We start from the raw sequence: 13,814 nt of genomic DNA on the forward strand, positions 1-13,814 counted from the left end.
GCTTGTTTGTGTAACTTTAAAGAAAATACCCTCTGGCTAAAAAAATAAGTCCGCTGTGATTAATAACATCAACTGATGTTTAAATCGTATTTTTTCCGGTTTATGATGGCTCCTGGCAGGTTAACTTAACATTCACCACAGAGAAAACATAAAACTCCCTCACAGATATTGAGGTATGAAAACATAGTAAGAACATAAAATATTTTTCTCATAAGTTTCCCAGAATACAATAGAAACATGATTGACTGCCTCTAATTTTAGCAGGAATGGGTAAGGTGTAATTAGATGTAATTATGCAGTGATGCATTTGTGGTTGTGTGCCATTTATAGTAAAAGCTATTAGCATATTCATACAATGTTAGTCATAAAAAAAAGAAACATTCCAGAATTACATATCGAGCATTATCATTAAACTTTCTTTATCTCCATGATGCATCTCTCACTGCTGAATACAGATTACAAAAAGAAACTGACATTTCAGGCTCAAAGGAGGCCTTGAGAAAATCAAATGTATAAAGGTCAACAATAAATCTGAGCCTATTGCTTATTGTTTATAATCCACTATGATACAAATTTGATCATGATGCTAGAGCATAACAGAGGTATCATGCATGTTAAAAAAATAGTAAAGATTTCTAAAGTTTTATATTAAGCTCTGACAAAAGTTGAAAAGCAGTAATCCATGAATTAACAGCACATGGTTGTAATTATTGGCCAGTAATCCCATTATTATCTTTAGGCAATTTGTAATTTAAGTGTGTAAGAAAACTAACTCTTAATTATATTAAAATGCTTCAGAAAATATTCAGAAGGATTGCCAGTGATGGAAATTTGATGTTCTCTGTCCTAAATCTCACAGTTTTAGGAATTTGGTTACCAAGGTGGCAAATCTTCTTCAAAGGCTGTGTAATATCACATGGGAACTAAAAGACTGAACAGTCAGCAATTTGGAGGACATGGCTGAATATTTGTGAGCATTGAAGTTGTGCTGTAACAGTGTTAATTTTGCAATAGATTAACGCCCTATCCGTGAACATCGAAAAGCTTCTTTGAATTTGTAAAACCTACTGTCAGTGTGAGAGCAAAAATGGAGAAAGGCTATCAGCATTTTCATCAGGATATTAACAGCGTGAGGGTTTCCTGTGCAGATGAAGCTCAGCAGACCTTGTTATTTTGCACAATTTGCATTACGGCCTACGTGTATCTTTCAGGAATTGTAGTCATTGGAAAGTTGTAACCTCTATGAGCTGCTACTCATCCTTTTTCCTCCTCACTCTGCTTCTGTTCTTTTTGACATTGCATTTGAACTGCAGCCTAAAAGAAAAAAAAACTTTTTTGTCCACCTATGTGCAGTTTAGAGGTGTGTAGAGCTCTTTACTATGTGCAGTGCAGTGACCGCCAATCTGCATATACAAGGGACTTAAGCATAGTCAAGGTATTTCTGTTTGATTTGAAAATGTATACATTTAAAGCTGCTGGGCAAACTCATTGATGTTGCATCTAGTGTGTTGTAGAGCCAAAATGCATTGCAATTACGGTGCATTTCAATAAATCAGCTTTGCTGTAAAACAGTGTAGGTGTAATTAGGTTGTAGCCTTGGATGATCTGCCTCCAAATTCTCTGATGTCAGAGTAACACAGGTGCATGCAAACCATACATTAATGATAAGCTTCTACTGCTTCCAGGTAGGCTCCTCCATGCAGCCCTCGACCCACTTATTCTGTCACCAATGAGTCACAGTAACCTCGCTTCTAAAGTATTAGGTTGAAAACAGCTGCAAGACTCTCCGATTCAATCATTTCTAATGGTTTGTGCATTGCTTACTCTATGCACCCCAGAAGATCTCACCAACAGAAGAGAACATCCACATTATTTCCCATTTTTAGAATCCCAATAACATCTAAAAAGTTGAGCAGTAACGACTGACAAATATTGATTTGTGTCTTTAATGCAAATTGTCTTTATCGTGCTGAAGTTTGATGCGTAAGAACGTATTACTGGACTTTGAACATGGGTGGAAAGCTTTATCAGACTCCTACTCAGAGCAGGATTTGTGTTACTGGTAATACTACCAGCAATAATTAGTCTTTATTGAATGTTGATAAGGATAGGCAGAGGTACAGGATGAATAAAGATCCTCAGAGTTTGGTACAGGAGCAATACTTTATATAATAATTCACTTATATTAAACTGTTTGTCTACAGGTTCAAATCCAAGACAGAATTGTTACAGCATAGAAGACATATTAGTTTTTCCCCATTTTCTACCCACTCCATCTTCAACCTGATAAAATAGCAACAATCCAGAATCCTCCTGAACTGGCTCATAGTATTTCTTGTTCAGAACAGTTCAATCCTCAAGTTGTTTTGAGGATTGAATGCAGCGTTAGATTTGGGGCCCATCACTCACCAACCACTACATCAACTGTAATTTCTCTCTTTTATTGACCGTGCATAATTGTTTATATATTGTACATTGTGAAATCCCTAGTGATATTAATTACTAATAACCTAGTGATCTGTTAGCTAGACTGTACATTAAAAATAGTGCTTTGCTTGACATAATACAACATTCACTTCATATACTTTAATAAAAAAATGTGCAGACAATGTGATTTTTGTTTTAGGGTGTGATCAAGAAAGATTCCAAATAAGGAGTGCTAAATTGCATGAGCAAAAGAAAATTGCATGTGCAGCAAATGGGCATGTTGGACTTAATGTATGAAATAGTGCCATTATAGTATAAAAACAGCATTTTGAACATAGAACATGAACCATTTGTACTGTTAGCTTGATGAACTACAAAATGTTCTTTTTTAAAAGTAGTTGATCTAAAATACCTTATTTAGAAAACATTTTTCTTTCACACTATCACTTTTTCACACTACGTCCTTATTTTCAGTGTTGTGTTTTCTCCTGTTTAACAAAAATAAACAGTAATTAGCTTTGAAGAATACATCACTTTGACATGATAAAGGTTACATTCTCTCTGATTAATAAACTGGGAAAAAGAACATTTAACCTCAACATTTTTCATATTAATTAAAATTATATCAAGGTTGTTGAACCAGGTTCTACAGAGAACAGGCACACAGATGCAAAAAAGTGACGGCAACAAAAGGGATTATGTTTTTGTGTTATCTCATGCAACATTCACTGCACACAGTAATTGTTATTTCGTGATTTTTGTGTCTGCAGAACAGATATTCCCTTGTCTTCTCATGGCTTATGGTTCCTTGTAGAGCTCTGAAACATCCCACCTATAACATTTTGGGATTAAAGCAGTATTGCGGCTGAGGCAGTTCTGACAAGGCGATAGCGCATCGGTCACACGCTGCACTCTCATCGCCAGACATGGGTACTGGCCAAATGGTGCTATTTACTGGAGCAGGACTGGCACCTCTCCAGACCATCGGGGTAGCAGGCTTGGCATCGCAGATCACTGATGGACTCATTGAAGCGGTTCGCTAGCATGGACAGCTTGCTGCCATGACACAGGGAGCACGGAGCGCAGCCTGAACCACCACAATGCTGGCAGCTGTCGGCCTCCTGGAGACAGAGCAAACACTTTAGGGGAGAAAATAGGAAGTGGGAGAGAGAAACTGTGAGGTAAAGCAAAGGGTGAATAAGGGCTAGAAGAGGCTGGATGGATGGGGAAATAAAATAAGAAGCAGGTAAACAATGCAGAAGCAAAAGATGGGGGATTCTTGAAAGGTCAAGGACAGGGCAATGCCGTATGATTTGTTTTTATTACAGAACTTGGTGTGGTGGTCCTGCTTTTTAGTTATTAGAAGTCAGTCTGTGGTTTAGTGCTTTTCAATGATCTACATCTGTCCTCCATTCCATGAACTGACGCAGTTATAGTTTTACATTGTACAGTTTGTTTTACAGCTGTTTCAAAATGGATTAATCCCAACCCCAGGCCAGTTCATAATTAACAAATGTTAATACAGCTGCCCAGTGTGAGTGACCCACCTTCAGGAAAACTCAAGGAAACTTAATGACTTAAGATTTTTTCCAAAGACATTTTTAATCAGTGTCTGTCTTAAATAGGTATGTGTTAGGAAAATGCACAAGTATATAGCAATTTTCTTACTTACAACTACACTGTCAGTAAATATTGAACAAATGAAAAGTATCCATGTAGATTGACAGAACAAAGAGGTTATAAAATACTCTCCGCTATTGTTATTCAGCACAATAAATTCAATGAAATGCATTCAAAACTTGCTGGGATAAGTGGCATCATCTGTGAAAATTTATAACACAAGTCATGCTTGAACATCCTTTTCAATCTCCATACTTTTAACCTGCATGTTACTCATAAATATTATGAGCGCAAAGTCTGAGACAATAGTTCTCAACTGGGGAAAGAGTGGATTGCTACCTCAGAGAGTCGGGGAATAATATCTTCCTCAAGCGGAGGGGTTCAAGGATCTTGGTTTGTTGTTTACAAATGATTCTAGAACCAAGTGGGAGATGGATGGATTATTGTGGCCTCATTTGCAGAAATGCTTCCTGTCTGACTTTTACAATTCTGAATTTGGGTTGTAAGTAACAGGCTTATAAGTTGTAGTCATAACAACCACATTAATACTATGGTTGAAGTCATTTTAGGGGCCATTCGGTCACTTGAGTCACAGGCGCTGCCCTCTGTTTGGTTAATGTTTGAGTTATTATCTCTTGACGATCCAAACATGTCACATAACATGTCAGACAACAATTATTCTAATTACATGATGTAACATTTCTCTTTATAAATTGTTAACTATTAACAGCTTCCAAACTTGGGCAAACATGAAAATGATAAAAGATTATCTTGTGTCTATGAAACAAATAAAGCACAACATGAACTTTCTTTCAGATGCAGCAAAAATGTGGCAATAACAAAAGCAATGAGCAAAAGATGGAGCAAGACGGTGGGGAAAGAGCAGTAATCAGCCAAGAGGGGGAGGAAGTAATAGCAAGTTGGGTCTCCTTGCTGGCTTGTAAGTGGCAAGCAGATGCTGCAAGGGCAGAAGAAAACTGTGGACTCATCACTATCTGTTCACAGTAGACAGATAACAGTGGGACAATTGGTTAACAGTTATAGCAGCAAGAAGGTCAGCATAAAAGAGGGAAAAGTGGAATACAACTAATATTCTTGTTATAAGGTAAGAATGTGACATCGACAGATAAACTTGATGACATTTTGTAGGTAAACATTTAAAGTAAGATTCCTGAAAACCTAGAATAAAGTGAAATTTGATAAGAGAGAGGACAAGTGAGACTGAAAATAAAATGACTAAAAAATGTGGTGATAAAAACCTGACCACACTATTGAGAATGACTTGGCCATGCATCATTACCTTGGTATCTTTATTTTCAATCCCATTCTCCTCTTTTTCTACATCCTCTTGTGCCTTAAGAGCTTTAGCCCTCTTCCGACTTTCCTTATCCCTGGCCTTTGGACATCCCTCCAAGTCCAGTGGAGGGACGGAGTGCTGCCGCGTCATTTCAGGCTTCCTCGGTGGTGCTCTTATTATGCGAAGATTGCTGGTGTAGATGATTATTTTGCCAAAGTCCAAAACTGAGGACTGAAGAAATGTCAACTTGTTACTGGATAATTACAAAAGTTGCATAAAAACACAAAAGTATTTTTTTCTAAAATTCTGACATAAAATTAGAGTAAACCTTTCCTTTTGTAAATCAGTCAGGTTTAACAAATTTGGTTCTACTTGAAAAATGAAAAAAAAAGAAGAAGTTTTTATTGATTTTTAAAAAGTTCAGGTCAATTTGAAACTAATTTGTTAGTGTGTTCATATTGTCCATTTGGTAAACCCATTTGTGCCGTCTAACTTCCTGCCATCTGTTTTGTGAAGTGCATAGGCCCACTCTTCAGCATCCACACAGGAGCCTGTCACCGCCATATTTCCCTTTTCTTTAAAATATAAGTGTTAATTACGATGCAACACATTAGTTTTAGTTTCATTAAACCTCATTTGTGCCTCTGAAAATTAAAACTTTTGTCCTGGAGTGCTTTTACACACCGTCATTTGGCTATTTTATGGGAGATTCAGACTAGCGGCTTCTTCCTTGCTGAGCAGCTTTTCAGCCCATGTCTGTATAGACTCATTGTTGCCATTTTGCTATCTATGGTTGATCACTAAGATTCATCAGTGAGGAAAAAAAAAAACTGAGTCCTTCTTGAACAATATGGTGGCGAGACATTTCTAAGTTGATTTTACATGCATAAAATTGTTTGAACAAATAAACATGAGCCGTTCCGGCACCTGCATATTGTTCTATAGTTTGCCTCATTAATTTTAGTTTAACTTTAATGTGACACATGAATGCTGTGTGTCATCTGTCTTTTTATCAGCTGTGTTTATATGTGGTTTCAATTGTGTATGTCAGACAATACAATAAAACACAATTTGATTAGATTTTCAAAATAAAAATTGCATTTAGCATCAATACTGTGAACTTTTTATGTCAGAGGAGGATTAAAAGTTCTAAAAGGCTGAAGAGTCACACCCTTGTCAAAAACAAAACAAGCTTTGTTACTGCAGCTGTGCTAATGGGGCTTTTGGTAAATCGAAAAGCAAGTAATCCTCTATTAGAAAGCCTTACTGCAGTATAATTAGATTTTAGAGGAAACCTTTGATCCTTAATACTGACAACAATGCTGGATCCTTACTTCTTTAAAATTGTTTATTTATTCTATATGCTGCACACATCTTATGTTGTCACTTGGAATGAGCAATCAGAGATAAGAGGGAACCGTCTGTGTTGCATGCAAGGTTTTATGGCTGCTTGTCAACAAAGGCTCAGTAATTACAAATCATTTAAGGTTCTTACATTATCTTCTCTAAATCTCATTATGGAACAACAACTAAAGCATTTAAAAAATATTGCCATGCAGTCATTACATGCCAGCTCAGTAATGCTCTAAACTAATAACGTAATGTAAGAGTTCTGCCTTCCAATTTGAGATCAGTTCTGATGTGGTCAGTTGGACTCTGTGTGTATCTGTGTGTATCTGTGTGTTTGGAAGATGAAACAATGAAAGTGACATGAATCCAGCAGGCAATGCGCTGTGGCTGACCTCTGTTTCGGACTGATGCACTAATGAAGCTGCTTCCCTCATTGTAAAACTGGTCCGATTGAAAAATAGAAATAAAAAATGAACGAAAGAGAAAGAAAACCCTCTTTTAATATTACTTACAGTCCAAAGAATCATGTTGGTGAAACTGGTACATCTGCCAAATATATGAATAATGTTGCCTCTATTCATCTATAGCTGTACAATGAAATAGTTCAAAGGATATCGATGTGTTGGAGTGGACCAGACAAAGCTCAGTTCTAAATCTATTGAAGAATGTGTTTGGTGTGACCATTGCCAAAACTGATGGTCACAGATGCTCTCACTCCTATTTTACAGAGAATACTGGGCAAAAGTGTCAGTCTCTATATTTACAAAGCTGATGGAAGCACCACTTTATGTTCATATAACACACAAAATCCCAATAAAATGAGGTGTGTCATTGTAATATAGTAAAAGTTGAAGGTGTGTTAGAAGTTTTTTGTTTTATAGCACTGTACAAGAGTCAGATTTTTACAAATATTCGATTTTTTTCCGATTCGTCCCAGCTCTTTGTCTATTATCATCTTCATACATATTTTTTTTATCAATATAACACCTTCTAAAAATGTTTCATGTCACAATTCTTCTACTTTGTTGGTTTGTTGATTTTCTAGCGCAACTAAATCTGATTTCATTGGACGTTGATTAAAATGCCTAAAACCACTTAAGAAACTTTTGTAAGTTCCAACCAAAGGTAAATCTGCAGTAACAAATTCCTGAAAGGAAAATAAATCAAGAAAGTGCTTAAAACCTTAGACATTCAGGCAAATAAGAAATGTATCTTCCATTTTCTCATCCCAAACAGCAAGCTTTATTACCTTGCTGTCACCCTCCGTTTCCACAGTCTGACCACCTGCAGGCTTGTAGTTTCTCAGCCCTCTGTATACATTTATTCTTTGGGCAATGAGTCCTGTTGTTGGATAGAAACCTGAGTGAAGCAAACAAAACAAAGGGAAGTCTTAGCATAGCTTGACAACTTGCATCAGAAGTTTAAAAAATACAGTATCCCTCTCACAAATCCTAATTTGCCTCTTGCTATTTAGGCTTTAAAAATATCTGATTTAATTTTATCAGCCTCAACTCAACTAATGGAGTATTTTACGACCATCTTGTTCATTTAAGTAGATGAAGCTGTATTTAATAAACTGTGTGTGGCATTCTGGTTTGGAATAAAGTAATAGGGAACATGAAGATCAACAATTGCAAATCAGAAAGTAATTATTCAATTCTCAGTTTGCTGCTCTGTTCTTATGATCACCTTTTGTGTGTGTTTCCTATTTAAATGTAAGGAGCCTATCTTGACTGTTAGTATAATTTACATGTAAAGCAAAAATAAACTGACAAATATATTGGAGAAGTCATATTTCTCTTATTTTTAGATTTTCTTCATTGGCTCATTCAAACCAATTTGAAGGTGATTTACCTGTAACTATATCATGTTTTTTATACTTTACAATATTTTACAAGCTCAGAGCTTGTCTGATTATCTGATATTGCTATACATTTGGCAGTGATGGGAAGTAACGAAGTACAGGTACTTCGTTACTGTACTTAAGTACAGTTGTGACTTGGCCCATCTAAGCCAAAGGCTAAAGGTCATCTTTCCTTTTGACTTTCGCCATATGCATTCCTGTGTAAGAGGGAAGCCTGCAGATTTAATGACATGGTGCAATCAGCTCCACATGTTTGTTCAAGGGAATAACTAATGCATTCAGTTTTTCAGAAAAGTTTATTAATACAAGATCCAAAGTGCTCTTTTTAGATAAAAGCACATTTTGCATTTCATTTGGAAATGAAGATCCCACATTAAGAAAGAAGAGAAGCGCAGAATTTAAGTTGCTGAGGTTGAGAGTAAAAGTCCAACCATCAGCCAGGATTCCACAGACTGATTTTCTTTTCCAGGCAGACTTGGCACCTTCCCAAACTGTAAAAAGTATCAATACTTGCACTGTGCTTGATTGGCTAGCAAACTCATCTGACCAAAACCCACAGAAAATCTATTGGGTGTTCTCAAGAGGAAGATTAGAGACACCAGACCCAATAATGCAGACAAGTTGAAGGAGGCTATTAAAACAACTCTCAACTAAGCTTCCTTAACACCTCTGCAGTACCTCAGGATGATCACCTCAATGTCACTCTGCAATGACGCAGTAATTCATTCAAAATCCAAGTTTTAAGTGTACAATACATGGAGATACTTTGAATTAGGCTGACATGTCCGCATTAAAGTGCAAATATTTTCACTTTTCAAATTGAATCACTGAACAAAATTATTCTATCAAAATCTGACATATTAAAACACATCTGTGTTACGTTGATCACATAGTTTTAGTGTTAGAAACATGAGAGTCGGGTTAAAACAGACAGATTATCATTTTTTTCATTGTGAAATCAATCCTCCATGTATTGTCTATGCGGAGCTGCAAGGGAGCAGAGTCTCTCTCTCTCTCATGTCCCTTCAGTAAAACATAATTCTCCTAAGTGATGACAGTTTGTTTAGCACACTCTCATTGACTGTCATGGTTTGCGACTCAGCGAATTTGATTAACTATTGCCATTGACTCATTTTAATTCATTTTTATTTCCAACGGAAGTAAAAATTAATTTATTAGGTCTTAAGTTTTGCTGCAGTTAATGTGCAGATTAAGCAAAACATAGAAAATGTAAAATTACTGCCCAAAGTCTTTTGACCAGAGAGCTAGGAGCATTTAGCTTCCCAAATGATTTATGGGATGCTTGCTCAGAATGTGAGATTGGTGCAATGTCAGCAATTTATGCCAGCATAAATATATATATATGGAGAAGATAGATACATTATTTCAAAGTTTACTTCTGAATAAGCCTACTCTCTTTCTCCACTGATAATTCCAAGTCTGGTCAAAGAATAACTCTGTTCATATAAGTGGAACTGTGAGTTAGATCCCCGTTTTGTTTTGATCAAATGTAATTTGTCTTCCATCCTCCTCACATCTTATTTTAATCATTTAAAAGTCCAAAACCATTTTTAAAACTCCTTAACACCTCTTTAATACCTATAAATATGACTGTAAATTAGTCAAACATTTAATGCAGATGCTGTGTTTTTATACTTATTTTCTTTTCTTTTATTGATTTCTATTTATCTTATTGAGATTGCACAATAAAAATATCAATCACTGATCCTTCTAATCACTTTTGATGCATTACGAGTCTGATGGATCTTCGATTGATTGAGACTAGTTGGTTTATTGGCATAGTTAAAAGTATCATTATGAGGCAATAATAATTAGTATTTTAAGCTCAACTGAATCTGACTTTTTTTGTTGTTTTTTTTTATTACAACTGGATTTAATTAGACCATGCAATTGAATTTAAATTGGTCTGAATACATTTTAACTGGACTCTACACAATTTGATGACAGATACATGGAAATATTCTTGAACTGGCAAAGTGTAGATGAACACAACTCAGCTGGCAAATTCTGGTGCAAACATAATGTTCATATTGCTCTAAAACTGTATGCGTCAAACCCAAGCCTGCACGCCAAATGTGGCCTGCACAAAAATAATCTTTGGCCTGTGAGATACTTCCAAATGTCTGTATTGGCACAATGTAGGATAGATACATGATGTAACTCTTTTCAGTCTGTTTCCAATTAGGCCGTGTTGCTATGTAGCCTCAGTTTCCTGTTCTTCACTGAAAGGTTTTATCCCATAAGTGGTCTTTCCTTCCCTGTGGTAATTTTAACTACTGTTCCTTCATGTCATCTTGAACCAGCATGTCAAATATCCTCTGGCATGCATTTTATCTATTTATTTTTTTGCTTTTAAAGAATGTTGTTTGGCAGTTGTGGCCTTTAGTCAGCAATAATCTGACAGGGAAGAGGCTGAGAGAAGGGAAGAAAGACGTGTAGTAAAGGTACCAAGGACGGGACTCCCACTTGAGACGGGCGCATCGGTCTGCAGCCTCTGTAGACGGAGCGTCCACTCTAACCACTGCGACGCCCCCTGACATCCGTTTTGATCTACACAACAGCTCACTGAACATTTTCTATTTTTTAGAACAAGCTTTATAAATCCAACAGAGGGTTTTGTGTAAAAATCCCAGCAGATCAGAACAGTGAGTCAACAACTATGCCATGTTCATAGTTGTTCATAGATTCAGCACTTCAAAGTCACTTAAATCCCGTTTCTTTTCCATCCAGTTCAGTGTGAACTTTAGAAAATTTCCTTTACCATATCTAGATGTCTAAATACATCGAAGAGCAGCCATTTAATTTAATAAATCACTGCTTATGTTAAGCAGTTGAACAAGTGGGGAGTGAATATTTTTTTTATAGGTCAAATATAATGTGAATGTTCATAATCCAAAAGATCAATAAATGAAAATCAAACTGCAAGTATTGCATGTGCTCCCATATCAACATAAACATTTTTGACTAAATAGTATATCTGTGGTTTACAAGCAGACTAAAATAGTTATAAAACCCACCTTGTTCGTCCCTATTAGTCTCCTCAAAGCTGCAAAACTGCTCCATCTCAAGGTGGCTGGGTGGGATTTTACGGTGGATAAAGCTGTGAGGGTATTTTTCCTCTGGACTTTCCAGCTCCTGTCCGTCCTCATACACGTGTTTCAGCACCCGACCACTGTAGGATGACGCCAGCTTGAACCTCACCTACAGTTTCAGGGAGTAAAAGGTGTGATTATGCTCCTCTGCTCAGCAGCTTTCTGACATTAAAAAGATGCAGCATTAGCAAGAGGCAGCCTTAAAATAGAAGAAGATAGGCAAGTGAAAAAAAAAGCTGTTTGGTCTCTGAAGGAGGAGTGGGGGTCTGGGCATGCACACGAGGCTGAGCTTCATTCCTCTGTTCCAATTAGCTTTTTTGTCAAAATCAGATACAAACAGAAATTAATTCTTAGTTATAATATCAAGTATTTTTTCAGATATTTTAGATGTTAGATAATTTTTCTGAAAAAATAACAATCAGTTGAGCTTATTTTTTTACTCTGACAGATTCAGCACTTCAAACCTATAAACCTGGAAGAAAGTATTTCCATAAATAACTTGCCTTTCTGGGCTTGGTGCCTTCATAGCGCTGGTTCAGCTTCCTTTGAAATTCCTCCATGGCAGATGACTGAGGATGAGGTGCAGAGAAAGCGTCAGTCCATCTACGAAACCCTTCTTGAGCAGAATGTTTGGCACTAGTTTGACTCGATGTTGCCTTGGGCTGAGGTGACTGTGTGGAGTGATGGATTAAAATATTGGACTGATTTCCAGCTTGGTAGAAGAGAGTCCGGCTGAAAAGCCGTGTGTAAGGAGTGGGTGGATGTAAAGTTGGGATGAAAAAGGCTCTGTGTCCTGCCCCCAGAGTTTGAGTGTACCTGCTGTTTTAAGGGACCTACCTTTTTAGCTCCTCATGCTAAATTATTCACAGCTAGATCGTGTGTACAAAGGGGTGGTTGAGAAACTAGAAGCTCCACCATCAAATAATTATGATCACTAAAATAGAAAGTATCTAGGACCTGTGTATCTAGTTCTGTGGTCTTATCGGTGTAAGAAAGAGAAATAGTGAGAAAGTCTGTGAATTTGTGCATGTGTGTGTGGGAGTTAAGTACTTGCAGCACTGTCACTGGATCAGAGCCAAGTGCATTAGTACTAGCTGCTGTTTTATATGAAACATTTGAATTAAAGAAAACATGTCTGTCTTTCAAGACCCAGATGCCACTAAATTAAAATATCAGTCTTGTGAGATTTTTCTTGTTCAGGTTTTGCATGTACAAAAAATAAATACACACCATGTTAGAATGAGTATTTCTCATTTTAGTCCTATGGTGGTCTGTAAAAAGGTTTTTCATTATTGAGGTATTCTGAGAAACAGATTGATTTAAAAAATCATGATGAATTAAGACAACAAGCTATGTCTAGACCTTTGCCACCATGTTGTTTCAATACATACTTACAGTATTGGTTATATTTGTATTTCTAAACCTCTGCTACTCCCATTTGGTCCATAATTTGGAAATAGAAGCAACATAATTTCACCATGAACCTGCAAAGTATGATTTATTTCTGTGTAGTCAACTTTTTTATGCATTAATTTATGAACTCAGTGTTTTTCCCCTGTATGTGTAGATTACTTGGTTTGTGACTGACATTTGCAGTAAATTTTATGTCACTAGATCCGTTATTCATTGTTGACCAATAAAAAGCATTATTTTCTTATAAGGTCCTGTGATTTTTCCACTTCAAATATTTATTTACATACACCCAAAATTGACATTGGGTATGTTTAATATCAAGTCAATTCCCATAATATAAGGACTATGAAGATCATTCATGAGATTCTCTGACAAATGTTAAAACAACTGAAATCAAATTTAGAATAAACAATATTAAAATTTATGTTTCAACAATTTTCATCTTAGCTGCTTTGCAAGAATTTTGACTTTTATTGCCATAATTTATACCTTACTAGAGCCCTTGCAAGGTTTATGCCATTCCTTTTTCTTCAGTAAATGCAGGACACTTGAGAAAGATTCAGCAATGTAGAAAATACCAAAAACAATGTACAAAATTGGAATACCAAGGCATATTCTAAAAAAAATCAAGAAATTGACTGGAGTCAAAATATAAAACCAGAGTAGATGTAATTAAATCTGTTGGCTACATTAAGGCTCCAATAATAAACCTGGAAACGATAAATTTTTC

The 13,814-nt window shown here is 36.3% G+C and overlaps 1 protein-coding gene across 3 annotated transcripts; it reads right to left on the reverse strand.

The window, feature by feature from the left end:
- Positions 1–2,428: 2,428 nt before the first annotated feature.
- Positions 2,429–12,651, reverse strand: grxcr2 (glutaredoxin and cysteine rich domain containing 2). Of its 3 annotated transcripts, none has more exons than XM_015036774.1 (5): positions 12,175–12,490; positions 11,597–11,780; positions 7,944–8,053; positions 5,348–5,575; positions 2,429–3,548 (listed from the first exon to the last, which is right to left on the reverse strand). In XM_015036774.1, the coding sequence occupies exons 1-5, from the start codon at positions 12,229–12,231 to the stop codon at positions 3,375–3,377; spliced, it is 753 nt and encodes a 250-aa protein (XP_014892260.1). In that variant the 5' UTR covers positions 12,232–12,490; the 3' UTR covers positions 2,429–3,374. The 3 variants fall into 3 exon arrangements, with proteins under 3 accessions (XP_014892260.1, XP_014892259.1, XP_014892258.1); XM_015036773.1 differs by adding an exon at positions 12,509–12,651 and having other exon boundaries at positions 3,461–5,575; positions 12,175–12,240; XM_015036772.1 differs by having other exon boundaries at positions 3,461–5,575; positions 12,175–12,495.
- Between the last annotated feature and the right edge of the window lie 1,163 nt (positions 12,652–13,814).

The sequence above is a fragment of the Poecilia latipinna genome, unplaced genomic scaffold (genome assembly GCF_001443285.1).
Source record: "Poecilia latipinna isolate Pla-1442-1.1 unplaced genomic scaffold, P_latipinna-1.0 Scaffold380, whole genome shotgun sequence".
In the NCBI taxonomy this organism is placed as follows: Eukaryota; Metazoa; Chordata; class Actinopteri; order Cyprinodontiformes; family Poeciliidae; genus Poecilia; species Poecilia latipinna.